The sequence below is a fragment of the Oryza glaberrima genome, chromosome 2 (genome assembly GCF_000147395.1).
Source record: "Oryza glaberrima chromosome 2, OglaRS2, whole genome shotgun sequence".
Lineage (NCBI taxonomy): Eukaryota > Viridiplantae > Streptophyta > Magnoliopsida > Poales > Poaceae > Oryza > Oryza glaberrima.
This window is the reverse complement of record NC_068327.1, coordinates 22,276,220-22,304,019: the sequence shown is the minus strand read 5'-3', so window position 1 is coordinate 22,304,019 and position 27,800 is coordinate 22,276,220. Positions and strand designations below refer to the sequence as shown.

At 40.1% G+C, this 27,800-nt stretch overlaps 6 protein-coding genes across 7 annotated transcripts; 1 reads left to right on the top strand and 5 right to left on the bottom strand.

Moving 5' to 3' along the window:
* The first annotated feature begins 966 nt into the window (after nucleotides 1-966).
* LOC127761326 (fimbrin-5-like) lies at nucleotides 967-6,234 on the top strand. 2 transcript variants are annotated; one of them, XM_052285599.1, is made up of 15 exons: nucleotides 967-1,065; nucleotides 1,525-1,679; nucleotides 1,773-1,946; nucleotides 2,041-2,288; nucleotides 2,408-2,579; nucleotides 3,243-3,281; nucleotides 3,409-3,483; nucleotides 3,577-3,693; nucleotides 3,925-4,136; nucleotides 4,356-4,508; nucleotides 4,583-4,782; nucleotides 5,180-5,337; nucleotides 5,420-5,516; nucleotides 5,633-5,724; nucleotides 5,920-6,234. In XM_052285599.1, exons 2-15 carry the CDS (start codon nucleotides 1,593-1,595, stop codon nucleotides 6,115-6,117), a joined length of 2,022 nt encoding a protein of 673 aa, XP_052141559.1. In that variant the 5' UTR covers nucleotides 967-1,065; nucleotides 1,525-1,592; the 3' UTR covers nucleotides 6,118-6,234. The 2 variants fall into 2 exon arrangements, with proteins under 2 accessions (XP_052141559.1, XP_052141558.1); XM_052285598.1 differs by lacking the exon at nucleotides 967-1,065 and adding an exon at nucleotides 1,108-1,383.
* A 2,808-nt stretch (nucleotides 6,235-9,042) lies between these two features.
* Nucleotides 9,043-10,136, bottom strand: LOC127761327 (uncharacterized). The gene is made up of 2 exons (XM_052285600.1): nucleotides 10,058-10,136; nucleotides 9,043-9,797 (listed from the first exon to the last, which is right to left on the bottom strand). Exons 1-2 carry the CDS (start codon nucleotides 10,134-10,136, stop codon nucleotides 9,292-9,294), a joined length of 585 nt encoding a protein of 194 aa, XP_052141560.1. The 3' UTR covers nucleotides 9,043-9,291.
* Nucleotides 10,137-12,642: 2,506 nt separating this feature from the next.
* Nucleotides 12,643-13,258, bottom strand: LOC127762592 (glycine-rich cell wall structural protein-like). The gene is made up of 2 exons (XM_052287082.1): nucleotides 13,180-13,258; nucleotides 12,643-12,983 (listed from the first exon to the last, which is right to left on the bottom strand). The coding sequence occupies exons 1-2, from the start codon at nucleotides 13,256-13,258 to the stop codon at nucleotides 12,643-12,645; spliced, it is 420 nt and encodes a 139-aa protein (XP_052143042.1).
* A 3,543-nt stretch (nucleotides 13,259-16,801) lies between these two features.
* LOC127764597 (glycine-rich protein 3 short isoform-like) lies at nucleotides 16,802-17,780 on the bottom strand. Its single transcript, XM_052289493.1, has 2 exons — nucleotides 17,645-17,780; nucleotides 16,802-17,436 (listed from the first exon to the last, which is right to left on the bottom strand). Exons 1-2 carry the CDS (start codon nucleotides 17,724-17,726, stop codon nucleotides 17,114-17,116), a joined length of 405 nt encoding a protein of 134 aa, XP_052145453.1. The 5' UTR covers nucleotides 17,727-17,780; the 3' UTR covers nucleotides 16,802-17,113.
* A 4,742-nt stretch (nucleotides 17,781-22,522) lies between these two features.
* Nucleotides 22,523-23,436, bottom strand: LOC127761059 (glycine-rich protein 3 short isoform-like). The gene is made up of 2 exons (XM_052285269.1): nucleotides 23,272-23,436; nucleotides 22,523-23,064 (listed from the first exon to the last, which is right to left on the bottom strand). The coding sequence occupies exons 1-2, from the start codon at nucleotides 23,345-23,347 to the stop codon at nucleotides 22,694-22,696; spliced, it is 447 nt and encodes a 148-aa protein (XP_052141229.1). The 5' UTR covers nucleotides 23,348-23,436; the 3' UTR covers nucleotides 22,523-22,693.
* A 2,963-nt stretch (nucleotides 23,437-26,399) lies between these two features.
* LOC127764604 (glycine-rich cell wall structural protein-like) lies at nucleotides 26,400-27,559 on the bottom strand. Its single transcript, XM_052289501.1, has 2 exons — nucleotides 27,476-27,559; nucleotides 26,400-26,929 (listed from the first exon to the last, which is right to left on the bottom strand). The coding sequence occupies exons 1-2, from the start codon at nucleotides 27,540-27,542 to the stop codon at nucleotides 26,628-26,630; spliced, it is 369 nt and encodes a 122-aa protein (XP_052145461.1). The 5' UTR covers nucleotides 27,543-27,559; the 3' UTR covers nucleotides 26,400-26,627.
* Nucleotides 27,560-27,800: the final 241 nt, after the last annotated feature.

Sequence of the window (27,800 nt, the reverse complement as noted above, 5' to 3'; positions counted from 1 at the left end):
CTAGACTAAGGGTAGTCCCAACCCGTAACTAGACATGGTTTTTATAAACTTCACATCATCAAGAAACTAGTACTAGACACTATTCTTTCAATGCAAATACCACTATTCTATACTTCAATTTAATACTACTTATCTCATATGATGTATTGGATGTTGTGTAGAAACCATGTTTTATGCAAGATATCGTTTCCTTCTTTTTTCTCATTTACTCACTTGCCACATCAATTTTTTTTTCTAGGTGGCAACTTATTTAATGCTATGGACACCATCCTAGTCATTAGGTTGGGAATGCCCTAACCCAAATCCAAAGAATATATCCATAGGCGAATCAAATTATTGTTGGAAACAGTGCAATAAAGCAATGATGTTTTTTTTTTCTCCCAAAAAAAATCAGAAAAAAAAGCAGCAATGAGTTTTCCCCGAATATCATTAGTAAACTGGAGTTTGTAAAAAAAATAAAAGAAGGTAAACTGGAGACGTCATGCCCTTCTCAGGTCCAGGTGTAGCATTTGTTGGGCCAGCCACGTTTCTTAGGCCCGGCCCAAACTGCAGGGAAGCTATTTCTTTTTTCGATTTTGCTATATCTCACTTGAAAGATTTTTTTCTTATCTCTCACCCCATTTTCTCACTCAAATTTACAGTGTATTTTCTTATAAGTTACAGTGTAATTTATGAAACTTACATTGTAATTTTTGTAAGTTACCGTGTAAATTTTTGTATCTTCACGTGTAAGTTTTAAAATTTATATTGGATTTGATCTTTTTCTCGAAGATATGGTAATTAGGGTCCATTATGGTGTTTCTTAGTTGTTTTTTTTTACTTCTATTGTGTTTATTGGATTTTAATTCAAAAATTAAAAATCTGTATGACATGATAATAAAAATCTTTCGAAGATACTCTTTTTTTTTTAATTTTTCAATTAACATCCTCAACTGGATTTTTTTTTTCTTTCCAGGCATTCTCAAGACGGCGTTCTGTTCATTCATCTCCACTCCAATCGCCATGGCAGAGAAGTAGATTCCGAGTGTTGCATCTCTCTCAAGAAGGAGGAGAAGATGATGCCGAGTGAGTAGCAACAAGTTTCCATCTTCTAAGATTGGCCTTCTTTTTTTTTTTCTTTTGCTATTCCAGGCGTTTGCGGGGGACCAAGAAAGGAGCCGCCTTTTTAGCTTCCTCTCTCGCGGGGTTACTTTCTCGCGTCACAAATTTTAGCCCTTCTTCTTCCCTATGGCTTCCCGCAATCCAACCACACGTCCCCCTCCCCACCATTCTTGGGGTTTGCTCGGGAGCTGGAAGGAATGTGTATGGAGTGAATGATTTCGAGAGCTGGGAGGAAGGAAGAGGAAGCGAAATCTGCCCCCATTTTCTTTTCTTGATAGAAAGGTTTGGTGCTGATTTGTTCTATCTTCCTTTTATGGGTGTTGCAAGTAACCTTCGTTTATCTGTATTGATGAATATTGCAAAATATTACGCTGAAATTGTAAGAGATTGATGCCTAGTCTAATCGATTAAGGATGGTTCCAGGTCTGCAAGAATTGAGGAATTTGTGTGAGAAATAATTAGGGACAAGAATACATTGATTTTGGAAGGCAATGTCTAGCTTCGTTGGGGTTCTTGTGTCAGATCCATGGCTTCAGAGCCAGTTCACCCAAGTGCAGCTACGAACTCTAAAAACCAAAGTAAGCACCAGGGGGGATTTCATCCATGTGAAAAATTCTGTTATTCCATAATTGCACAATCACATTGCTACCTCTTATGTTTCACTTCTATAGTTTGTGTCCGTGAAGAAATCGGATGCGGATCATGTAGCTGTAAAAGATTTGCCACCGGTAATGGAGAAGCTTAGGGGCATCCATGAGGTTCTATCTGAGGAAGAGATTAGCACTTTTTTAGGCGAGTCTTATCCCGATATGAACCAAACAATAGAGTTCGAGTCATTCCTCAGGGTACAGTGGATTATCTTGACTTATCTAATACTTTTAGTTATGATTTTTCATTTATATTTGGGAAATAAATTCGTTGATGGTTGCACTTTATTAGGAGTACTTAAATCTTCAAGCAAAGGGGAGCAGCAAAACAGGAGGCAAAAAGAAATTGAAGGGATCTGTGTCTTTTTTGAAGGCCTCAACAACTACTCTCTTGCACGTCATTAATGAGTCTGAGAAAACATCTTATGTCAACCACATCAACAATTTCCTGGGAGAGGATTCTTTCCTGAAGAATTTCTTACCTTTGGATCCATCCACAAATGATATATTTAATCTTGTCCGGGATGGTGTTCTACTTTGGTTAGTTTGTTCTTGTCAGTGTCCATATATATTATTTTAGTACGACGATATTTTCGTCGTTTTGATCCAAGGGTAACTGTTCTCTAAGGCAGTTATTTCCTTATCATGCACTGAATCAGCAAGTTGATCAATGTCGCTGTTCCGGGTACAATCGATGAGAGAGCAATCAATACAAAGAAGGACCCTAACCCGTGGGAGAGGAATGAGAATCACACCCTTTGTCTTAACTCTGCAAAGGCCATTGGCTGCACTGTTGTTAACATTGGCACACAGGACTTGATTGAAGCTAGAGTATGTCTTTTGTGCTACTATTTTCCTTGATGAAACTTTGCAAACTTCGAATAGTTCTCATGACTTCCTTACTTTTTACTATTTAATTATTCAATTCATTATGTTCCCTTGTGGCTCATCATCCTATCAAAATTAGTAAAGCAATAGAGATTTATCTGAAAAAAACACATTTTATAATGATGCTATTTTTAGGCTGGCATAACTACAAATGCAATGTAGGCAACTAAAAAAAAATCATGGAATGAATGTTTGAAGTTGTATTCCATGTCAATGATATTTAGGAAGTTTTCTTTTTTGTATTAACCGATTATTCGATGAGTATAAAAGTTACCGGTACTTTAGTTACTTTACTGTACTTTATCTATCCCTCATCATGAAAACATGTCATGTGAGGCATTGACATGGTCTTTCAAATGTAACTTTGACCACTGATTTCCGTTGTATTTTTAAAACTCAATAAATTAAAATATCATGAAAGTATTTTCCAAGAAGAGTCTATAGATGATTTTCTTGTATCCATTGAACTACTATAAACAAATATTCATTCACAAAGTTTTCAAATCCTGACTTGATGTATGTCTACAACACATTTTTCGTGACTATATGGAGTATGACTAAATTGTTAACATTGTTTTGATCACTGAAATATCTTTCTTATTGCAGCCTCATCTAGTTCTTGGTTTGTTATCCCAAATCATAAAGGTATGTGATAATTGTCAATTTGCCACCACCATGTCCAATATTAAATAGAAAAATCAGCAAAAATGCACATGCCACATCATCTCATATCAATTTCAGTTGGTCATTTATTATGATTTTCATTTCACAGATACAACTGTTAGCTGATCTGAATTTAAAGAAGACACCTCAGTTGGCAGAGTTGGTGGCTGATGATAATAGCAAGGTTTGAACTTTGAATAATGAAGTACTTAACTGTTTATGCATGGATTTTCTTGAACATAATCTGTCAAATCTATGTTGCTATGATATTATACAGGAAGCAGAGGAGCTAGTCACATTAGCACCAGATAAGATGTTGCTCAAATGGATGAACTTTCATCTTAAGAAAGCGGGGTACAAGAAAACTGTGACAAACTTCTCTACTGATGTTAAGGTATGAATATATCATAATATAATTTTTTTTTCTAACATAGATCTGGACAATGCGCAGCCTTTAGAATATCTTCTTATAGCTTAGATATTCTTTTTACTGTTGTGCCATGTTTATGATAGAGGGGTGGAATTTCCTATATCACAACCACATTCTAGAAAATGCTAATAAAATGTAACGGCTTCTTTATATTTGGTTTCATTATTTTGTTTCTTATGAATAATGTAATTGCAGGATGGCGAAGCATATGCTTACCTTCTCAACACCCTAGCTCCCGAACTTAGCTCCACAACCATGATAGAAACTTCAGATCCTAATGAAAGGGCAAAGAAAGTTCTTGAAACTGCAGAAAAGCTCGAGTGTACTAGATATGTAACGTCTAAAGATATTGTGGAGGGTTCTGCAAATCTCAACTTGGCTTTTGTTGCTCAAATATTCCACCACAGGTAAGTGCAGTGCAGTGAACCGATCTTTTGTATCTAGTAATAATTTTGTTCACCTCAGGCAAGGACTCACAATACATCATTAATTTGTTAGGATTTGATCTTCTTTTATCTGTCTTAACCACAAAGAAATTTCAGACGTTTTCTATTGCAGAAACCATATACTCTAACAGTTTAAAATCCTTTTCCTCTTTGTTAATGCATAGTACGAAATGATTGCAGAAATGGCCTGTCAGACAACAATGTGGCTCCTGTTGTTCAAGACACTCCAGATGACGTTGAAGCAACCAGGGAAGAGAGAGCATTTCGTTTGTGGATCAACAGCCTTGGAATTGCAACTTATGTTAACAATTTGTTTGAGGATGTAAGGACTGGGTAAGTCCCATCTTTAACTACATCATGACTTTTCTTGATTTATATTTTGGTATCTGAGGGAAGTATTTTTGCAGATGGGTCCTGTTAGAGGTTCTTGACAAAATTTCTCCAGGAATAGTTAACTGGAAGCAAGCTTCTAAGCCACCAATCATTATGCCTTTTAGAAAGGTGGAGAACGGCAACCAGGTTATCGAAATCGGAAAGGAGTTAAAATTCTCTGTGGTTAACATTTCAGGAAATGACATTGTTCAAGGAAATAAGAAGCTAATTCTAGGTAAACTACTGCATATAGTTCAGTTGCTTTTACATTCCTTACAATATTGTTTTGAACCCTTGTCACATTATTAATCAATATGGATGACAGTTTCTTCTCCTGCAAAAATGGAGCAAACAGATATTATATCCATGCATTTGTAGCTGATTTTACTGAAGTATTTATTTGTGGAAAATAAACACACACACAAACACACACTCATATAGAGGATCTGAGGATGGCACTTGCATGTAAGGGGTATTGATAATCATTGGCAGCTATTTCATGTAAGAGGGGGGAAATGAGAGAAATAAATGGGTAAAAGAAACCTAAAAAATAATCCATTGAATTGGTATTTTTCGACTTTGTAATTGATTTTTATGTTGGCCTTGACGTTTGCTTAATTCTCATTTTCAAGCTTTCCTGTGGCAACTCATGAGGACTAGTATCCTACAATTGCTAAAAAACCTGAGAACCCATTCCAAAGACAAAGAGATAACCGATGCTGATATTCTCATTTGGGCAAATAATAAGGTCAAGGAATCAGGCAAAACATCCTGTATTGAAAACTTCAAGGTTCGTCAACCTTCCCTGTTTCACTTAATTTTAGCAATTGTCTCATCGGCTGACCTTACAGTAATACGCATTGATTTTTTAGGATAAAAGCATAGCAAATGGAGTTTTCTTCCTAGAGCTTCTCCACGCTGTTAACCACAGGCATGTTGACTTGAGCATGGTGAAGAAGGGGGAGGATGGTGTGTATCATTGGTCTCCTGCACACTATTCTTGTTTCAACTTAAGATTTTTCATTGTTTTAACCTTTGTTGCTTCACGATTACCTATTATTTCATTTTATTTTTATTGGCTACAGATGAAGAGAAGAAATCAAATGCCACTTACACCATCAGTGTTGCTAGGAAGCTTGGGTGCACCCTCTTCATGTTGCCAGAGGACATAATGGAGGTAAACACAGGGAAACTGGTTCAATGGTTCTTAGATCCATGGCAATATTTGACAGTACTTAGATAATGAATTTCAAAACTTCACTGAATAAACCAAGAAATTTATCCTAGTCTTTCGCGTAATTTCTAGCTTGGCGACTAATTGGCAACCCAAAGTTAAGGCAGTAATTTGTGCTTTCTATTTGTCCTGTGGCAGGTGAATCCAAAGATGATCCTGGTTCTTACTGCAAGCATCATGTATTGGAGTCTGCAGAAACATGGACCTTACCAAGTCCCTGAACCAGTGCCACAGGAGACCCTCGCAGAGGAAGAGGAGGAAGACGAGGAAGGAGACTTTGAGGAGGACGAGGAAGAGGAAAGTATCGAAGATGGTGTCTCCAATCTGACAACTTGATGAGACTGTAACAACTAACTTATGTGTACACTGTACACGGTAAAGAAATTGCCGGTTTACTTGGGAAGCTGTTTGACAATGGCACGCTATCTTCAAAGAAGGAGGTTTTGGTCTAAATTTGGCTCGTTCTTTGCATGCTAAACAAAGTTTATGCGAGCTACTACCCCGCGTTATTAAGTTGGAGAGCTTGTATAAAGAGCGTTTCTTACTTTCCCTCTTTGCTATCGTTCAGAATAGAGGATTTTAGACAAATATCATGGGAGTTAAATTAATTTATGTGAAAATCCTGTAAAATTTCTGTGTTTCAAGAAAGGTCCTATGGTAGGTCGATGAATATGCCGCACTTTCAAGAGTTTATAACAAAAGATATATACATGAAAAAAATACATGGCATGTCATATGTAGAATGTACCTATCTCAAAAGTAGGCTTCACTATAGATGTGATGTAGTGTCCTAATAATTACTCCCTCTATCCTATTTTGATCATCACCTAAACAAAGAGTGTAGAGACCAAGGACAATAAAACGTTCATCATTGTGTAATAAATTCTCATCGGTTAAGATGCTACGTCGCTTTGTGTTCCGTGGATTGCATCAAGTTTTAAATATCGCATGTAGTTGGACCAATAGAAATTAATCTTGGTTGGTTGCATGCGGTGCATTCAATGATGCTCATTTACTCTTGACACAATTAAAAAAATATGCAGTAGTTAGAGGATGATTATTTTTGAAAGACCTTAAACACCTTATGTGATGATCAAACTAGGATAGATAGAGTATTGGCTAGAATTTGGAGATCAAAACTTTGGATTGGGTGCCCGATTCGGCAAAAAAAATCAAGCGCTCCATACGTCTCCGGCCTATATGCATGGGAGATGATGAGGACATCACTCCTTTGGATACACACGCTACTCCTCAAGTTGTTTTGTAAGGTCCAATCACTAGAGCTCACGCCCGGCAATTAAATTTATAGGTGAGCTCATTCCTAAGTACTTCTTTATATACTCTTGAGAATAGATTGCTACCTAATGATTTAATTATGATTAGAAACCATGGAGAGGACCATGGAGCACTTGGAGAGAGGCTAGGAGATGGACAAGGTCATCATGGATGTTCAAGTCAAGATGGAGGTCCGACTCAAATCAAGTTTGAGTTCACTTCGGGCTCTAGGAGAAGTCCACACTAAATTCGTCGCTCAAGTTGCATTTGGACTCCGATTTCAACGTTCTACATATGTATGGAAAGCTAATGAGACCACATTTCCAATGGATCTGGTCCCACATCAAAATTCCTTCCGAGTCAACGGGAATATTAGAATCAAGAAGATGTTCAAAATCTGTCCGGGTGCCGCGTCACCGTCTTTGGGCCCGTTGGGCCGTGTATCGTGTCGGAGTCTAATAGGGACGCGTCCAGGGGTCTAAAGTCAACCATAGAACCTATATATTTAGTAGCCGTCATTGAGTTAGGGTTAGGTTTTGCTTAGATTACTTCTGCCATCGCAATTTCGCTACTAGATCGGTTTGTGAAACCCCAACTTCGAATTATTGAATAATCATTCATCTGTAATTGGGTTGTTATTTTTCTTGTTCTTGCTTGTGTTCTTCGATTCACCTGCAAGGATTAGCCTTCTCGGTGAGGTCAATCGGGTTTCGGCACAGTTGATAACCAGAGGAGATGTGGTGCTGTGATTGCAGGGTTCAGATTGTGTTGATCGAAAGCCGGATCGTGTGTATCAAGTTTTCACTAAATCGATAGTTATCTTCACCTGAAGGAAGATCGGGCACCCCGTTGCTATCAGGATACCTCTTGGCTCCTCTCAAGCCCACTCTCAAGCCCACTGTTTGCGTGCACATGCAAACCCTCTTTCTCTCTCCTTTGTTTTTCAGTAACAACATTTTTTTTTTCTAATCTTTAAACATTTATTTCTCTTAAATTGTATTTTCAATCTATAAACTGATTATACCATTCAATTCATTATAATTAAATCTTTACAATAAGATCTTACATGATTATGTTTTGATAAACAATATTCATAAAAAATCGAGTATTGTTTCATTGCTTATAAAAAATGTTTCAAATAAATTTATAAAATATTTCAGAGAGATGCCACATTTGAAAAACACCAACTGCACCACCGACAACTATTGCCCGAAACATTGAGTCCCAACGAGTGAAACATAAGAGAACTCATACATAACATACTATATATTTACATATACTTAATTTTATTGAAACATTTTTTTAGATCACACACGAAACATTTATTCGTAGTGGTTGAAACATCATAAAATAATTGATGAAAACATCCAAAAGAACATCACATGCAACATCGGTAAATGTTCTAGTGAAATAATATGAATACTCATTGAAAAATTAAAAAAAATACATCCATTAAAAAATAAAATATACTTTTTTCTCATAATATAATGATGCAAGATCTTGTTGTAAAAATTTAATTACAACAAACATAATAGTATAATTAGATCCTAAATCGGGTACATAGTTTAGGAGAATTTTTTTTAAAGATTTGCTCTTGGTAGTTATTGGAGAGGAGTAGGAAGGTGTAGAGGCTTTGCGTGCATGTGTGGCTAGAATTGAGAGAAAAATAGGGAGGTTATCTTTGGTGGCTGATTTTTTTTAGCTGGAATCGGGCTCCTGGGTGGGAGCATTCTCCCTAGAATTGTATAATTCTATTAATGCTATGCAATGGCAAGGAATTGAAGTTGGGGGTATTTTCCATCTTGTTATAAGTCTTTTCTATCAAAGTTTTTTTTTTGCAATAAAGCTATTATATCTGCATTATGTGCGTTATGATAGAAACCGGTCAAGATGTAATCTATTTCTATTTCTAAAAAATATAGAATATAAGCATCACGTTGCTCCACCGCCCCTTTTATTATTCATAAATAGCACACGTGATCCACTTACAATACGCTACGAGAACACACGAGTACACACCATACAAATTACTGGTAAAACTAAACGCACTTAATTGGAAATAACTACCCGGCACACACAGACTGAGACGTACATATATATATGCACGCCCAAACTTATTCAAGCAGATAACAAGCAAGTACCCTCTAATACGAGCAGTACGTAGTTATTATTAGTATCACGTACGTACGTACGTAACGGGACGGTAGTAGCTACTGTAGCATTTTTTGTACGTGTCTAGGGGCGGGACTGTCCGTACTCGCCGCACCGGTTGCAGCAGCTGTTGCAACCCTTGTCGCAGCAGCCCGACTCGCTGCAGGGAGGATGCTCGCATGGCGGAGTTGGAGGGCACTCATGCTGGCACGGCGGAGATGGAGGCGGAGGGCACTCGCCGCCGCTGCATCCGCAGCAGCAGCAGCCCGGCTTGCAGGGAGGATGATGATTCTCGCATGACGGAGATGGCGGACACTGACCACCACCGCAACCGCCGCCGCTGCATCCATTGCAGCAGCAGCCGGCGGCCGACTCGCAGCAGGGGGGATGGACGCATGGAGATGGAGATGGGGGTGGATGTGGAGGGCGAGGGCACTCGGCGCACTGCTCGCTGCAACCGGCGCCGCAGCAGCAGCCGCCGCCGAATTTCGCCTGCGGCCGATGGCCCGACGCTTTGCCGTTGCCCGATGACGTTCCGTGGTCGCCGCCGGCGCCGGCGTCGGGGTCAGCTGTCGGTCCCTCGTTGGGCTCTGCACGTACATATAAACGTGAGTTCTGATCTGAAAAGTATATATAGCAGACGCATATGTACGTTTCAGATCAGATCTGAAAAGAACACTGAACGCATATGCAGTATATATAAAGCAGATGATTTATTTGTCATGGATGAACGCTTTTGTGCGTTGTGGCGCTGCTACAGATAAGGAAAAAAAAAACAACAAACATGGATGTTAACATGGACATTTAATTAGCTAATTCGTGCATGCAGTTAATTAATTGCGTCCCGTACGAGGTTCTTGTCGAGCGCAGTTGACGAGGAAGGCAGCAGCGAGCAGCAGAGTGAACACGAGTAAACCCTTGGACGCCATCGTTTATATCCCTTCTCTTCTCACTGAATGTGATGAGATTAAGATCGAATTACTTGCTGTGTGATGATGAGAAGATATCCATGCAAACCGAGCGTATATTTATAGCCAACGTAATAAAGCAACAACTGAAAATTCAGTTACTGAACGCACGAGGCCGGCCGGCTGCCAACTGATGACATGATGGCTACCGGATCGTACTTGTGCGCGTGCGTTTTCACCGCGTTGACGCCGTCTCGATCGATGGGAGTTTGAAGACGCGATCGATATATATGTGCCATGTTTCCAGTTGACTACATGACTCGATATGCTCTGCTTTGCCAGCCATATAACTGAACTTTTAGTGCATACGTATTCGTACAGTTCATGAGTTTTACAAAAAGGAAAGTACGCTCTATTCGTATTTCAAATCCCGTGTGTGTTTCACGGAACATAGCGTCTGCCTTTTTCTCCAAAGAGAAACTGGATCAAGTAATTATTTTCAGGCTGGCGCAAACTGTACATGACGTGTTCCCACGCGCTGAATTACGTTAGGAAATGTAAAAAGTTACTGCGTCGAATATGTGGTCTTGTACTCTCCCTTGCTAGAGCAAGTTTAATAATATAGCCAACTACTGACTCTAAAAATTAAAACATCATTTATAGTCAATCTAATAGTTCACTCATACAATATTGAGTTGTATATATATAATGATTAATACTGAATCCATCTATTTCTCTCACATAGTTTATTGAGGCTCGAGCTGCAACTAGCTGCAAATATGTAGCCCACTTTTCTTTTATCCTCTATCTGTACATAAACACAAGCAATTATGTTCATCCTATAGCACCTATTTCTCTTCGGTTGATAGGCCGCATGCTTTATTGCATGTGGCTACCCGCACGCGATAATCGATGCATTATCGCATGTGATCGGCTTAAGGTGCCGCACAAAATATCGCATTAAGTCGCCCTCATGCAATAATGCAACCATTATCGCTTGAAGGCCGCTTAAGGGGCCACATGCGACAGTGCATCATCACATGCAACCCCTTAAGCGGCCCGCGCACGATGATGACCTATATATCTCCATCTAGCCCAAGCTGGAGCCATTTGAATCCGAAGTTTCTCTCTACAAAACAAAGTAGCAAATAGGGGGGGAGGGGGGTTCAACTTGAAATATTTGCTTGGTTTTGGTATGAAAGGTAACATACTTGCTTACCTTTTTCATTTGCCTCCATTTATTTCAAATTTCATCGGAGCAATGCAAACAATTCGCATTTCTATAAGAGGACTTTTTTGAGCCTTTTTTTTTTCAAAATCTAGCTCAAATACAATGTTACGATGAGAAAATTGTTACTCTCTCCGTCCCAAAAGATAAGGGTTTTTGTGAGACCCTTATATTTTCGGACGGAGGGAGTATTGTAATCACTAGTACATACTACTTCAATCAATGTAATGTTGCATTAATTTTGAGGAAATACTCATGTTTTCTAAGAAATACCTGCGTTCTAATTTTTTTTGTACTGTGACTATGTATATATGGATTGGTATGGATGTACAAGATTTTCGAACAACTCATCCTACATTTATGAAGGAAACATCCAAATTTATTGATCAGGCTAAGGCACATGCTTTGAGGGAGAATATGAGGAAATTTCTTTTGACCATGCTTTGATTGCAACAATCATAAACTTTTGAGATATCCCATTGAAATATTGGGATACATAGTGGAGCGTGGATTTATGGATGATTATTTGTAATATATGTATAGATATGTAGACAAATGTTTGGAGCGTGGATTCTTGGATGATTACTTCTAATATATGTATAGATATGTACATAAATGTTTTGTGTGTTGTGTATTCAAAGACTATTTACTTGTTAGTGCAATATTGTAGTAAGAACGACAACTCGGTTAGCTCATATGCGTACCATTCCAAATTTCGATTATAAATAGATATTAACTCTTGAAAAAAAAATCACAAACCAAATCAATTGACAAACAAAGGAGTTACCTGAACGACTTACTGGATGAACCATATATAAAATATCAAAGCAACAAAGTTAATGGCAATATGGTGGTGCATAAATCAATCAAGAGAGGGCACCGCATCCGGTTCGATGAAATCATCGACACAATGAGAGCTGGCAGTTGCCAAAGATCCCAATGCTCCTGGGCCGTGGCCTCCTCTTGGTGTTAACACACACACACATACACACACAGCTACGATGCATGCAAAATCAATAGGAATTCAAGAGACCCTGATAATGTCCTAAATAATCGATAAATTGTACAAGTTTATAGGATTACTCCGCCACCCTTTTATTGTTATTATTATTATTATTATTCCATAAAGATACATCTAACTCGTACATCAAATAACACAAGGTAGTTTGGTAAATACTCCAACTGGTAATTTAATAAGACCACATTCAGTATTATCACGGGCGTGCGGTTGATATATATAAAGCTAATTAAAGTGGTATATACTTATTCGTTATTACAAGTCACACACACAAAGATGTACTACGGCCACGGATGGCAGCAACGGAAGCAATCGCCGTTGAACCCACGGGCACAACAAGCGCCCGATGGGCACCGGCGGTCGAACCACCACACATTGTTCCATCCAGACCAACCCGCAGGATCGCCATTGATGTACTGTACTCCATACGAGTAGGAGTAGCTGCCGTCCTGTCCTACTGATCCGTAGGAGTAGCCGCCACCGTTTGGCCACCCTGCAGGTGTTGGCGGTGGGTAGTAGGCTGAGACGGCGTTGTAGCCGGTAGATCCGCCTGCTTGGCCGTAACCTGATGATCCGCCGCCGCCGCCTGGACTAGTGTTCGCTGGCTCCGGGTCATCAGCCTCTGCATTTCCATCCATACACAAATATTAGTGAGAGAATAAAGTTATATATGTGGCTCTGTTTTCTACTTTATTATATTGTATATGGGATCAGGAGATCTTTATTGTGTGTATATATAAATATATTGTATATAGATTTGATCGATCTTTGGTCTAATTTTCACATATATGCAGTTGGTGCGTTCACGACCGACATACGATGATCTTCACCTGAGGTGGCGAGGAAAGCAGATGCCAGCAGGAGCACGGACACGATGAGTAAACCCTTGGACGCCATGGCTAAGCTATTGCTAGCTATCTCTTGATCGAATCGATCGATCGTAAACCCTTTCCTCTCAGTACGGCAAGTGCGTGATGATAATTAAGAAGCTATATATTCTAGCGTATTTATAGGCATGCACAGAACTGAACTGAACTGAAACCATATGAGATTTTCTCCCGGTCCGTTGACGCTATCTCGATCGGTGGGCATGTTGACGCTATATAGTTGACTGCTTGATTAGTGTTCTTCTGCAATTAATTTAATTAATTACTCGGTCGGCTGCAACCTGATCCGATCCTGTACAGCTCCAGCTAATCCATGATGATGTGCAAACCGAGCTCAGCTCAGCTCAGCTCTCCTGGACTAGCTCCACAAACTTTTCGTGCATTTGTACGTACGTATAGTACAGTTCATGCGTTTTTCAAAAAGGAAAGTTCGCTCTCTTCGAATTTCAAATTCAGTGTGAGTTTTACAGAACATAGCGTGTGCCTTTTTCACCAAAGGAAATCGACCGTGATGTGTCAAGCTTGATCCTTAAGGATCCTTAAGGATCAAGTCCTGAGCGTATAACGTAATTAATTTCAGTATAGCATACTGTACATGACGTATTCCACGCTGGGTTATGTGAGAAAACGTTAAAAGCGAATGCGTCGAATATGTCTATACTAAAAAAACGGCGCACCTATTAGCACACTTAACTACTTAGCCCGGCCGTGTATTTTTCTTTTGTGCGTGAAGCGTGCGTACACTATTTAGATTATTCGGAAACATGGGTTTCTTTAATACTTACTAGTAGTTTGATATGTTTTGTAAAATCCCTATAAACATATACAGTTAAAAGTATTATTTAGTGTGTTTTCAGTTCTGCATATAAGATGTTCAAATTTGTAGAATTATAAAAAGACCCATTTTTTCATGTTTATATTTGCTACTAATTCTTTGACATTTCTAGCAAATATCTGATATCAACATAGTTTATACCACTGTCTTCGATGGTTATTCCGCATCACCGCTTTAAGCTGCACCTCCTCCACTCCGACTAGCTGACGAGCACTACTTAAAAAAAAGGTTTTTTTTTTCTCCAAACGAGCAAAATCGTGTTGTAGAAATGCCGATTATCGCAAGTGGGCACCACAACGGAATAAAAGAACTTATTTTCACATGTGGATATGTTAAGACGCTCACCTACAAAATAATTTTGGTAAAAAAAGTTTCTAAAAAAGGTACGAAAAACCTAGCGCTGGTCGATCTAGCCAGATCCACTGGTACCCCGCCACCACCCAAAGCCGGCGGATCCACCGCTCTAGTGGTCGCCGGCAGCAAACCCGCTCTTCCCGGGGCTACCTCCGCCGGATCTGGCCATCAAGGTGGAGGATGATGAGCAAAGGGAGAGGCTTTCATGGGGCCTCATGCAGTGGAGGAGGAAGAGTCGAGGGAGAGGACATCGTCGCAAAGCCGCCAGTGCCGGATTCGGCCATCTCAAGGCCGTTGGGGTTGGAGGATGAGGAGCCAAGGCGCGTGCCATCTGCTCCCGTCACGAGTGCTTTGTCCCAGGCGCTCCGTCACTTGTTGCTGGTTGAGAGAGTTGATGGGTTGGAGGGGTGATGTGGAAGAGGGGAAGGGTGAAGATGGGAGGAGAGGTGGTGGGGGAGAGGATCATGATGGGTGAGAGAGGACTGCGAGGGAGAGGATCAGTTTAGGACTTAACACTAAGAGGAAGGAGAGAAAAGGAGAGGGAGAGGATATATCCTCTTCTCATGCGGACCAAAATCCACAGATGCGGAAATTCTATTTTCACATGCGGACTTCTTATCAGGTCGCCTGCAAAAATAAACTTATTTTCACGACAGGCATGTTAAGTGTTCTATTTGTGAAATTGATTTTCAAATACATGTATTTACTAGGCACCCCCTAAATCTTTTTACACACGGGTCTTCTTTTAGCTTGTTTGTAAAAATAAAGGGGGCATATGGGTGACCACAGGAGCCTAAAGCGTGCGAAGGTGATGTGCGATGGGATCCTGTGCTACCTGATCTAGCGCCACACTGACGGCCTTGCTTGCTCGTACTCCATGCTAGAGGTGGAGATCAATGCCCCTATCCAAAGCCGATGTGGTGGAAGACTGGAAGCTCGACAAGCTCATTGGCTATTCCTATTGGATTTTTGTGATGTATGTGCAATTGTTTTGGATCTACTGAATTTGTTGGTAATTTGTTTGAATCTCAGCTCTTACAAAATTCCAATCAACCAAGACCAAAACCAAATTACCTGAGACTGCAATATTCGGTCCTAGCGTTTTTCCAATGCAATTCGGTCATTATATTCAAATAGCTGAATTTCTTCAAATACAATACCAATTTTTTTTAGACTAAATATCCACCCCTACGGCCATGTGTTAGACCATCGTGGCGATGGGTGCCGCCGTCGATTAGTTACCACTTACCCATGGGTATCATATCTGACACCTACGGATTTTAGCTAGTATATACGATGGAGTAATAGATCTGATACCAGTGGATATCAATTGGCACTGGTGGAGTACTAGATCTGATAACCACCTGGTACCATACTATCTTGAATGGGACACTGTGCAATAGAAACCTCTTTTTTCATTATTCTTTGTTTTTATTTCTTTATTTCTATGTTTTGTATTGGTACAATGGATATTTAAATGTTGACATTGTATGCGAGGATGAGGTTGGGAATCAAGCATTGGTGTCAGTTTCACAGCCAGCACTAATTTGAAGGCACCTATACCAATATATTATAGGTGTCGGTTCAAATTCCAATTGAACCGACACATATGCATGTAGGCACGTAGGGGGTTCATATGAGCCATCACCTACAGGGGGTTCTGTAGTAGTGGGCAGTAGGCATGTTCACGTGGCCTCACTGTTTTTCTTCTAAGGACTATATTGAACTACGTGAGAAAACTTTAGGAACTTGTTTGAACACGGGGACACAAAAGGGACTAAGGCTCCCCGACACTCATAATAAAGCATGTATTATTGCGTCATTAAGTAAATACTAACTATTTTTTTAAAAAATAGATTAATATGATTTTTAAAACAACTTTTGTATAGATTTTTTTTTATAAAACACACCGTTTAGCAGTTTGAAAAGCGTGCCTATGAAAAAGAGAGTGGTGAGTTGGGAAAAATGGGGGAAGAATACAGCCTAAAAGGGCCATATCTCTTCTCTACTATTATAAAAATTGAAGATGTTTTTACCGGTATTTTGGTACGTTATCCGTATTTGAGTCGGTTTTTTTAGTTCATTTGCATTTGGAAATAGAGATTTGTATTTGAGTAGGTTTTAAGTTCGTTTGATTTTGGAAATATAGAAGGAGTTGTATAAGAAATCTCTTTGAAAAAACTGGCATGCTAACTCGAGACGATCGGGCTCCTAATTGTAACTTATGATCTTGTAAAAACAATATCGAAGCAAATTCCTACAGTGAATTTTACCTTAGCTAAACCGTATAAAAACAATAAGATTAAGATAATCTTCAACCGTTGCAACGCACGGGTATTTTTTCCAGTTAAAAAAAAGTACATGTATATGCAATGTTTAATACTTATATAGAATTAATCTCCCACCAGTCCGCTCTATCGCTCTTTTATTCCACGTGTGATCTATTCATATTTCATACATAGCACACTTGACACGTACAATACATTACTTAATTACATGGAGTACCAAACTACGTATATACAGATACACACTTGAGAATAACGACAGTTTTTATTATAACTAAACCAAACCTCTACTGCAGTATGTGATGGGCAGTAATAGACTAATAGCTGCTATAGCCAATAGGGTCGTCATCGATCGATCGGCGGCGCATGCGATATGATATGATCGGGCTAGCTAGTGGCGGCCGCCGAACTCGCCGTGATCACAGCACCGGTGGCAGCGGTCGCGGCCGTACCCGCCCTCGCAGCAGCCGTACTCACAGCGACGATGCTCGCATGGACCGCCGCAGTCGCCGTCGTCACCGCCGCCACCGCATTCGCTGTACCCGTAGTATTTCCCCTGCGGACGATGGCCACCATACTTCCCCTGCGGCCGGTGGCCATTATAGTACTTCGCCTGCGGCCGGTGGCCGGACTTGGACACTTTGCCGTCGTCGTAACCCGATGATCCGTCGCCGCCGCCGGCGTTGGGGTCAGCTGCCGGTCCCTCGTTGGGCTCTGCAAGTGCACATTCAAATATATACGTGAGTACGTTTCTCATCCGAAAAGTATATATACACGCATATACATATATGCAAGAACAAGGAAAAGATCAACAGTAATTAACATGGGTGTTGACTTGGGAGATTAATTTTTGTGTGCGTGTGGAGTGTGGACTCGATCTTTAATTAGGTAATTTGTGCATGAAGTTGGTGCGGAAGCTCACGAGGTTCTTGTCGAGCGCAGTTGACGAGGAAGGCAGCGGCGAGCAGCAGAGCGAACACAAGTAAAGCCCTGGACGACGCCATGGCTAGCTAGCTAGCTAGCTGAGATTAAGATCGATTTATTACTGCAAGCGCGTGAAGAAGAGAAGCTTTGCAATTAAGCAAAACAGAGCGTACAATTTATAGCCAAGAACTGAACGCGCGCAGCTGATCGCCAACGGATGTGTCCGGGTTGATGACAACATGGCCGGCAACTACCGGATCGTCTATCGGATCGTGCTTTCTCACCGCGCGCACGCGTTGACGCCCTCTCGATCGATGGGAGCCGAAGGCGGCGCGCGCGGCGTATGTGTGTGTGTGTGTCATATTTTGAGTTGACTACTTAACGCTTGTGCAAATTCTCTCGGCGTCAACTAGCAAAAAAGGGAGAAAAACATACTACTATATAGAGACACGCGCATGGTGTGCCTAAACAAACCGACATCACACTCTCTGGATAAGATACATGGATATAATATATGTACTCATCAAATCGAAGGATATACCATAAAGTTACCACGATTGGTCGATCTTTACCGTGTTGGTTTGACCCATCAATTAGTTCCATTGGAGTAATGCATGGCTTCAGTACGTTTGGATTAAGTTTTTGACCATCAAGCTCCAAGAAATGCATTAATTCTTTTTAAGCTTTGACATTTGGCCGTTCTCATTCTCTCGTCACAAATAAAGCATTATATTGAACTTCTACGTATCGAGCCCAAATGAATTATATATAACACGTACATGCAATTAAGACAGACAACTGCTAGTTTAATTATATGGTTGACCAGAGCGCATTATGTTATATAAAAATATGAATACATCACAATACGAAAGAACATTTGACGAGAAAAAAAAACTAACAGATTAAGTTTTTCACATGATCGGAGTAAGTTAGTAAGAAATACTGTATATGGAATTAAATAAATAAAGTACACTATGCGGACAGTCAAATCGACTTTTTCGTGCGCGTGATCGTGTGTTTCCTGGAAGGGAAAAGTAACACACATCGGAATTCAAATTCCATATGCGTTTACAGAACATAGTGTGTGTCGTCGATCGTCTTCGAAAGCGAAACATTGTATAATTAAAGATTGAAGCCCTAAACCTTACCACCACTACTCAATGATCAGGGTTTTGCTGAATTGATTTTAACAGGGGATGGTACATTTGGTGGGAAAGGAGGCAAGTGGTGAATGGTGAAAGGATTCAGATGGCTGCTAGATCAGCTATATCTATTGTATGCTCTAACACTAAATTATAAGATGGCGAAGAAAAAGTCGGATGCAAAATCACGGGAAGGATTGCATAAACCTCCTGAAGTAATTCTCAAGGTAAACATAGGTGCTTCCTTTGACATCGTCTCGAGTACAGAAGGAACCGGAGCAGTCATACGAGATTCACAAGGGACTTTTTTAGCTGGTTCTTGTAGGTACTTATCTCATATTGCTGATGCAGCAATGGCAGAAGCCTACGCCCTTAGGGATGGACTCATCCTTGCCTAGCAAATTGGTTGTCAAAATATTATTACCCAATCAGATTGTTTGCAGGTGGTGGAGACGATACAAGATGGAGGTTTTTCGGCAACAACAGCTGTGGCAATTTTCTATGAATACCAGATTTTGATATATGATTTTGTTAAAGTCTCTGTTGAGCATTGTAAAAAGGAAGCTAATTGTGTGGCACATGTTCTAGCTAATCATGCTTTTAAGTTTAAGAATTATTGTAATTGGGTTGATGAGGCCCTAATTTTCTTGCTGAACGTTATAGTGAACGATATAATTATGTTTGCAGATTAATAAAGCGCGCCAAATGACTTCCCTAAAAAAAAGATTGAAGCCCTGCGTGGCTAGAGCACCAGCGATCGTCTTCGTAACTCATTCTCGCACGAAAATAATATAGCTCATTAACACATAATTAATTAAGTAGTAACTTAAAAAATTAAAATAGATTGATATGATTTTTTAAAGTAACTTTATAAAGAAAATAAATTCATCATTTAACAGTTTAAAAAATATGTGTGCGCGTATAAAATGAGAGAGTGAAAATGAAAAAGGACGTGCGAACATAACCTAAGACGTGTTCCTCATACTGCTTACCCATGAAGCACGCTTTCGTACATGCACGTACTGAACTATTTGGAAATCAGGTTGATTTCCAAGTGACGACTTATGATTTACTTTCTTCGTTTTATATATTATAATACACTTTTACCTTTTTTGTCAAATAAGTTTAATCAAATTTATAAAAATGTAGTAACTTTTGTAACACCAAATTAGCTTCATTATGCCTGTTTGGTTTTAAAAAATACTATTACGTGTTTTTATAATTTTGGTTAAAACTTAACAAACTTAGTTTGATTAGAAACGTCTTGTAATATGAAACGGATGGAATCAAGCATGAGAAATTTGATTAGAATTTGGTTAGTTGGCGAATCATGCATGAGAAATTTTTTAGTGGCTTATCGTCTTGTTATGACTTTGGTTATATACAAACCAAGCTGGTAAAATTTTGATGGAAACCCTAGTGCACAGTAATGCAGATGTGTTGTCTCTAAAGTATGTAGTCCCTATAGTAAAGAGGTTGTGTTCTTAAGTTCTCAACATCTCTCTCATTTTTCATGCGCAAGCTTACTAAACTATTAAATTAAATGATGTGTTTTTTAAATAAATTTTTATATACAAATTGCTTTAAAAAGTTATATTATTTTTTAAAGTTTTTTTAGCTAATTAATTAATTAATTATGTGTTAACGAGCTAACACATTTTTCATGCGGTGGAGAAAGGTAAACCTTTCCTATCAAACACAGCTGTCTATTTCCAAAATATAACTTAACTAGCTTCTACTCCCCCTGTCAATAATATTTGACATTAGGAGTACTAGATTATTACTGGTGATTTCAAAGTCAAAACGTTTTTTTTTTTACTAGAGGTGAGTACTAGAATATATTCGCAAATTTGATATTACTTCCAGAATGTACAGCGCACACTCTTTTATACACACACTAATCTGAATAAAAGCGAGGACGTGATGCACCTCACATATTTGTGCCCATTATCTCCTTTTGTGATGTGCTTGATTCGAAAAGATCAAATACAGGCACCTACCGCTTCTCAATGCCTGAATATTATTGTGGGAGGGAAGGGTGCGAATGTGGGCAATCCTTCAGCAGAGCCGCTCTACAACAGGGAAAAGCCATATGACGAGCAAAACTTGTGTCCAGCCTTATATTTCCCACGTCCCATAAAATAATAACCATAATCGAATGAGATACTATATAATACAACAAATTTGGATAAAGCCTATTTTTTTCATGGATACGCAAAAAGATTACATGTCAGTATATTAAAAGAAATAGAGTTTTAGTCACACAACGCAAGGAAAATGAAAAGAAAAAAGAGTTAAAAAACTAAGAACTAAAAGTTGTTGCTCCTATCTAACGGGAGAGGAGGCAGAGGAGCCTCCTACTCTTCCAACAGATCCCCAAATGAGACGGCACCAGTGAGAGACCAGAAACGACCCTCCTGGTGGATGGACTCCAGAACCATCGTGACCGGCAAAAGGGAAGAATCGAAAACCATCGAGACCGGATAAGCCTGTTCAAATTCATTTTAATTTTCTACCCAATAATATGTTACCACTATATTATTAGGTGTGTTTGGTTTGTGGTCAAAGTTGGACAAGATTTAGCCATTCATATTTGCAGGGATATGGTGGTACAGTTTTTTATTTGGTTGGGTGGATATGGCCATCCAATTTATTTGGTTGGGTGGATGAGAATGTATTGAATGAAAACAATAGCATACTAATTAATAATAAAATATATTAATTATCATTAATACATCCATAATTTGTACTAATTAACAATAAAATACACTATTTATATCTAATCAACACTTTGACAAGTTAATTACTAATTAATAACAAAATACATTAATTATTGCTAATCAACAACTTATGATCAAGATTATGATCAAGATTAGTAAAGGTTGATATCCTCATCCGGCCGTTTGGCCGGATATACTCATCCAGCATCGTTGTGGAATATTCCCTCTCCGAACCGTCCTATCCACCCTTATCTACCAACCAAATACACTCAAAAACTGAATTACTATATTTCATTTAGGGATATCCTTTCCACAAACACACCCTAAATTGAGATGGCCGAGAGCTAGTCTGAGTATATGTTTACTTGGGCCAGAATTACTAGTACTCTTTTGACCGTTCAGAGAGCTATTGGGCCGGTTTTGCTCAGGGGTCAGGTTTTGCTAGCTTCGAGTTATCGGGTACCGGTCGATTTCCACCATGCATATGCTGCGATAAAACCTCCAGAACTTGACATCATTTTCCGGTGGGCTCGCATGGTGTGTGTGTCAATTTGCAGAAAATGATTACTAAAACTTGAACAAACGACCCAGAGATTTACCCTAGTCATCTCGCGAAAATTAAATGAAAGGAAACGACGGGCTATCTGCAAAGGATGAAGTTTTGGTGTAAAGTTGGTTCCTTCGTTTCCTTTGCATGCATGCATCGTAAAGAAAGGATATAAGAGATTGCGTACGTAATTAGCCTGACATTGTAAACTATGCACATACTTTACCAACTACTCCACTTTATAAAGTTGATCATCACCTTATAAAATCTTCTCCGTATATGCATGGATTATTACTGATTCCGTGTGCGTTCTTACTTCTTAGTTAATTTTCCCTCTTAATACATAACCACGCATATAGATCATCAAGATATATAAATTCGCGCACAAAAGTATCAAGCCACCGCCCTTTTTATTGTTCCACAGGTACACACTCTCACAATACATTACGACACGTACCATACAGGGACACACTTACTAATATTCGACCAAATTAATTTAACAAACCTTCAATAATGTTTATTGGTATATATCACGCACGTATATACGGTAGTACGTACGCGACAGGCGGTAGTACATACGTAGCTTGATCAGTTATTTCGATCTCAGCTGGCTGATCGATGATGAGCTAGTAGCTTAATTAGCAGCAGCGGTTGCAGCGGTAGTAGCCGCACTCGCAGCAACCATACCGGCAGCGGCGAGGATGATTCCACCACGGATCGCCGTAGCCGCCGCCGCCGCCGCCGGCGCCTCCGCTACCGCCGCCGGCGCCGCCACCATTGCCGCCGGCGCCGCCATAGCCGGCGCCGCCATCGCCGCCGTTCTGTCCCTGCTGCGCCGGGTTTGGTCCCTGCTGAGCAGGGTTCTGTCCCTGCTGTGCCGGGTTTGGTCCCTGTTGCGCCGGGTTAGGTCCCTGCTGCGCTGGGTTTTGTCCCTGCTGCGACGGGTAGCCGTAGCCGCTGCTGCCGTAGCCGGCGTTGGGGTCGTCGTTGCTGGGGTCGGCGTAGGGCTCTGCAAACGTACGTACGGGAATTGCACCATATGTCAGTCTTCATTTTGCAAAAGCAAAATATATGTTAACTAACATAAGACAGAAAACGAATCAATGTGTATAGCTAGAAGAAATTGATTATCTATACACATATACTATATAAGTTAGGGAGATCATATCAATTGGAGTAGATCTTTAGTCTAAATTGTTTTGGATCGATCACGTACGAGGCTGCTGGGCGCAGTTGACGAGAAAGGCACCAGCGAGGACGAGAGCGAACACGAGCAAAGCCTTGGACGCCATGGCTAGCTAAAATAAATAGCTAGCTGCTGCTCCTTCGATCAATCGTGTATTTTCTCACTGTGTCTCACTGACCACCTCGATCGACTGTAACTATATGCTGCAAGTGTGGTGATGAGAAGCGATTCATGCAAAGCGAGCGTATTTATAGGCACACGAACTGAACGAAACGAGATATGTATGGTTGATGCATGACAGCTAGCTACCAATTTGATCGATCGATCGATGAGCTTTTCGCCGCGCGCGGCGTTGATGTCGTCTCGATCGATGGGAGTACTCGAAGACAATATGAGCCATGGAGAGCTGACTCTACTTAGCTTTCATATGCAAATTAATTACTCAGTCAGCTACCTGGTCCGATCCTTTGTATAGTACAGCGGTAAATTAATGTGTGTGTAAAGAGACAGGCATGGTGTCCAAAAAGAAAGAGCTCACACTCTGGAAAAGGTACAGATTACATGTACATTATATATCCAGATCGATCGAAATGATATGATACATCTCGTCATACGTGCATGTTGTTTCGGACATGATCATGATCTCTCCAGTGTTGGTTTGGCCAACGAGATCGAGTTCAGTAGGAATAATGCTTTAGATTGGAGCAAGTTTTTGACCGCCAAAGCTTCTTAACGACGCAATTTTCTGTATAGCGCGTGGACAGTGCATGGGTAGTGAGGTCACCTTAAGCCTCAGCTCAGAAGTTACGTCCAATGTAAAATCCAAAATAACACAATACATGCGAGAGGCGGCATGCAGGCAGTATTCTGTTATATACGGTTGACCAGATCAACATTATGTTATTCTATACGAAAATAAAAAGGGAAAACAAAATAATGAAAGCACCGTATTAACGAAGAACATCATTTCACGAAAAATTATGGTATTATTGTTTTACGCGACCAATTACCCAAGAACATCATTTCACAAAAAAAATTATAGTATTATTGTTTTAGGCGACCAAACTTTTTTAAAAAAATAATAAAAATGATTAACATCTCTAGCCTCGCTCTGCAAATACGCACATGGCCAGTGAATCCAGAAAATACTTAGAGTTATGGGACACACCCCCATCTCCCTAGCTTCTCATGGTATCCAACTAATTAAAACACCGAATAGAAAACATATAGAATCTATATATTCTATAACGATGTTCTATAGGAACTATGACATCCAAAGTGGAAAAAAAACCCTTGGCTACCAATTCAAAGAATATAGCTCCACTACGCATAGTATCAAGATATATAACATCAAGGTTCAAGGTTCAAGAATAGAGTCAACTGAAGGCATGAAAATAACCTTTCTGGGGTTAGACAATTCTTTATTGTTAAAAATTATATCATTGTGACAACACCAATTGACCAACATAAGGCACCAATTTCAAACAAAATTAGTTATTTAAATAGATTAGGAACTTCTCTTAGGCAGTTACAAAAATATTTTTATTATTTTAGGGAGGGGTGTTGAAAGAAATAAGACACATCGCCAAGCACACTGTGTGACATGGTAATCAAAGAAAAGATGTTACACGGTCTCATTTTTATGGCAAAAAACAACAATGCTTTCCTCTCCTAATTTCTTTTAGCAAGGTTATATTTTGTTCTGATTATTTAAAAGTTACCCCTTAAATCGATGTTGATCGGTCTGACCGAAGTTGATCTGTCGGTCTGACCGTGCTTGTACCGCTGGTCTGACCGGAGTAGATCGCCTGGTCTAACCATGTCGAAATCGGCTCTGCCTCTTATCGCCACCGCCGGTCTGACCGTCGTGTACCTGTCGATATGATCGGTGCGATGTCGTCGGTCTGACCGTCGGTGTCCCGCCGGTTGGACCGCCGAACCCGAGCAAACACAAATCGAAAAACTCTCGAAGTAGATGAAAACTTTATTATTTCTCTCTGTGTTTACAAAGTGCAACAATAACACTCATGAAAATCTCGACTAAACTCAAAACCCTAACTATTCTCTCAACTTCACGCTCTCTGCAGAGATACCGGGAAGCCACACTCTCCCTCTCTATTTATGCATGATGTAGGCAGCCTAAAGCCATGAACCAAACTCATATAAGAAGTCCTAATCCACCTAGGAAACCTTCCCGTACAAGAAACTAACTTTACAAACTTCAATTGTACCAAATTTGGACTCCATCCAAATGCGACTCTACATCCCATACTCCATCCAAATGCCATATAGAATCTTCACCAACCACATGCATTCATCTTTAGCCTAAGTATATCCCGCATGATATCTGACCGTCCGTACGTCACCTTATCTTCAAGTTGACTCCCGATCCATCACCGGCAACACTCTCCCGAGGCGTCAAGATTACCTACACATGAATCAACCAAGAAACCATATTCCGAGACCAAGCTATCTCCAACTTGACTCATTGTTAGCAAACAACAATATTGCATATGCATAGTATATCCATTTAGAAGTCATAAACACAAATTATCCACAGATATCCATAGAAACAACCCGAAACCAAAACCGAGTCGGCCGGTCAGACCACACACATACCGCCGGTCTGACCGAACCCGACAAAACAGCAGTCCCTGTTCATCACCTGTAAATCCAATCATCTCCAAAAACCATTTCACCAATAATCTCCAAATACCAAAACCAATAATCTCATATGCGAATTGTTCCTCACAGAATAAGATCAAACACACTTTGATTTTACAATATAGAGACGAGCGATGGTGGTTCATCACATTTAGATAATGTTGTACAATCCTCGTTTCTCCCGCTCCATGGCTCCACTGTCACTACTCCATGTTCACCATTACTAGGTAGATTGTGTCATTGGTAGATCATACTACTAGTTCATCCGTTTACTCAGTTTTTTAATATATGACGTCATTCACTTTTTAGATATGTGTAGCCGCCATTCATTTTATTCTAATTATCATTTATTTATTGTAACTTGATTTATTATAAAATATTCATTAAGCATGACTTAAATATTTCTATATTTGAAAAAAAAATGAATAAGATGAATGCTCAAATATTGATAAAAGGTGAGTGATGTCATATATTAAAAAACGGAGGTAGTACTAATTAAGCACACCCCCCACCACCCCCTTTTTATTCCATAATAAAGAGTTACACATACAACATGCACAATACATCGATCAAACAACACGTACATTGACACTCCCCACTCTTAATTAAATAAACACACACTTTCCATCCATCACGAACATGTAGTTCAACAGCGGGTGGTAGCATGCATGCACAGTGCTCTGGTTTCATGCCGTGCGTAGTACATGCATGTGCTGTGCCCCTTATGGCCACCACCAGAAGGGGAACCACGGACGCGCACAGCACTGCAAGCACTCGTTGAAAGCCCCGTAGCCACAGCACCCAAATGGGCAGCCGCCGAACCGCGGGTCGTACCAGCCAGGGCCGCCATTAAACGGAGGCGGCGGGTAGAAGCCGCCGCCGTTTGGCCACCACCACGGGCCTGGGTAGTAGGGCGCAACATAGCCGGCCGATTTGCCGTTGCCACCAGCCGCTGATGATCCGCCCGCTTGGCCGTCGCTGCCACCGTTGGCCGGAGGGTAGGTCGGCTGCGAGTTGGCCGCCTCTGCATGCATGCGTGGATGCATAAATATCGTACTCCCTCCGTATCCTAATGAACGACGCCGTTGACTTTTCGACTAACGTTTGACCATTCGTTTTATTCAAAACTTTTATGCAAATATGAAAATATTTATGTCATGCTTAAAGAACATTTGATGACGAATCAAGTCATAATAAAATAAATGATAATTACATAATTTTTTTAAATAAGAGGAATGGTTAAACGTTGGACAAAAAGTCAACGGCATCATACATTGAAATATGGAGGTAGTATATGTCTAGCAGCAAGTTAGAACCGCTAATAAGAATATGTTTTAACTTAACGGCTGTTTTTTTTACCATCAAATAAATCAGTTGGCCATCAAGAAAATTGCGGATTCTTTGAGGTAAGTGACTTTTCAATTTGAAAAAAGCGCATATGTTTATATATGCACACGAAACGTACACTGAACGTACATATATATGTATATATATATAAGATGATTTGTTATTTATGAATAATTAACACGTCTTGTATATAATTAGGGGGGAATTAAAAAGATATCTTCACCTGAGGTGGCGAGGAAAGCAGCAGCGAGCAGGAGGAGAGCGAACACAACCAAACCCTTGGACGCCATGGCTTCTCGAGATCGATCTCCTTACTGAATGGACATGCAAGAATGCTGATGAGAGGCTATATATATATGCGTATGCGGTCAGAACTGATGGCACGACTGCCGCCGGTTTTCTCCCGCTGACGCCATGTCGATTGGTGGGGAGTACATGGCATTCAGTTGACTTGTGAGCGTTCATATATATGCAGGTTTAATTTACTCGGTCGCCTGCAGCTTCAGTTAGCTCAGCTAAACTAGACACTACTCCGTAGTCCGTACTAT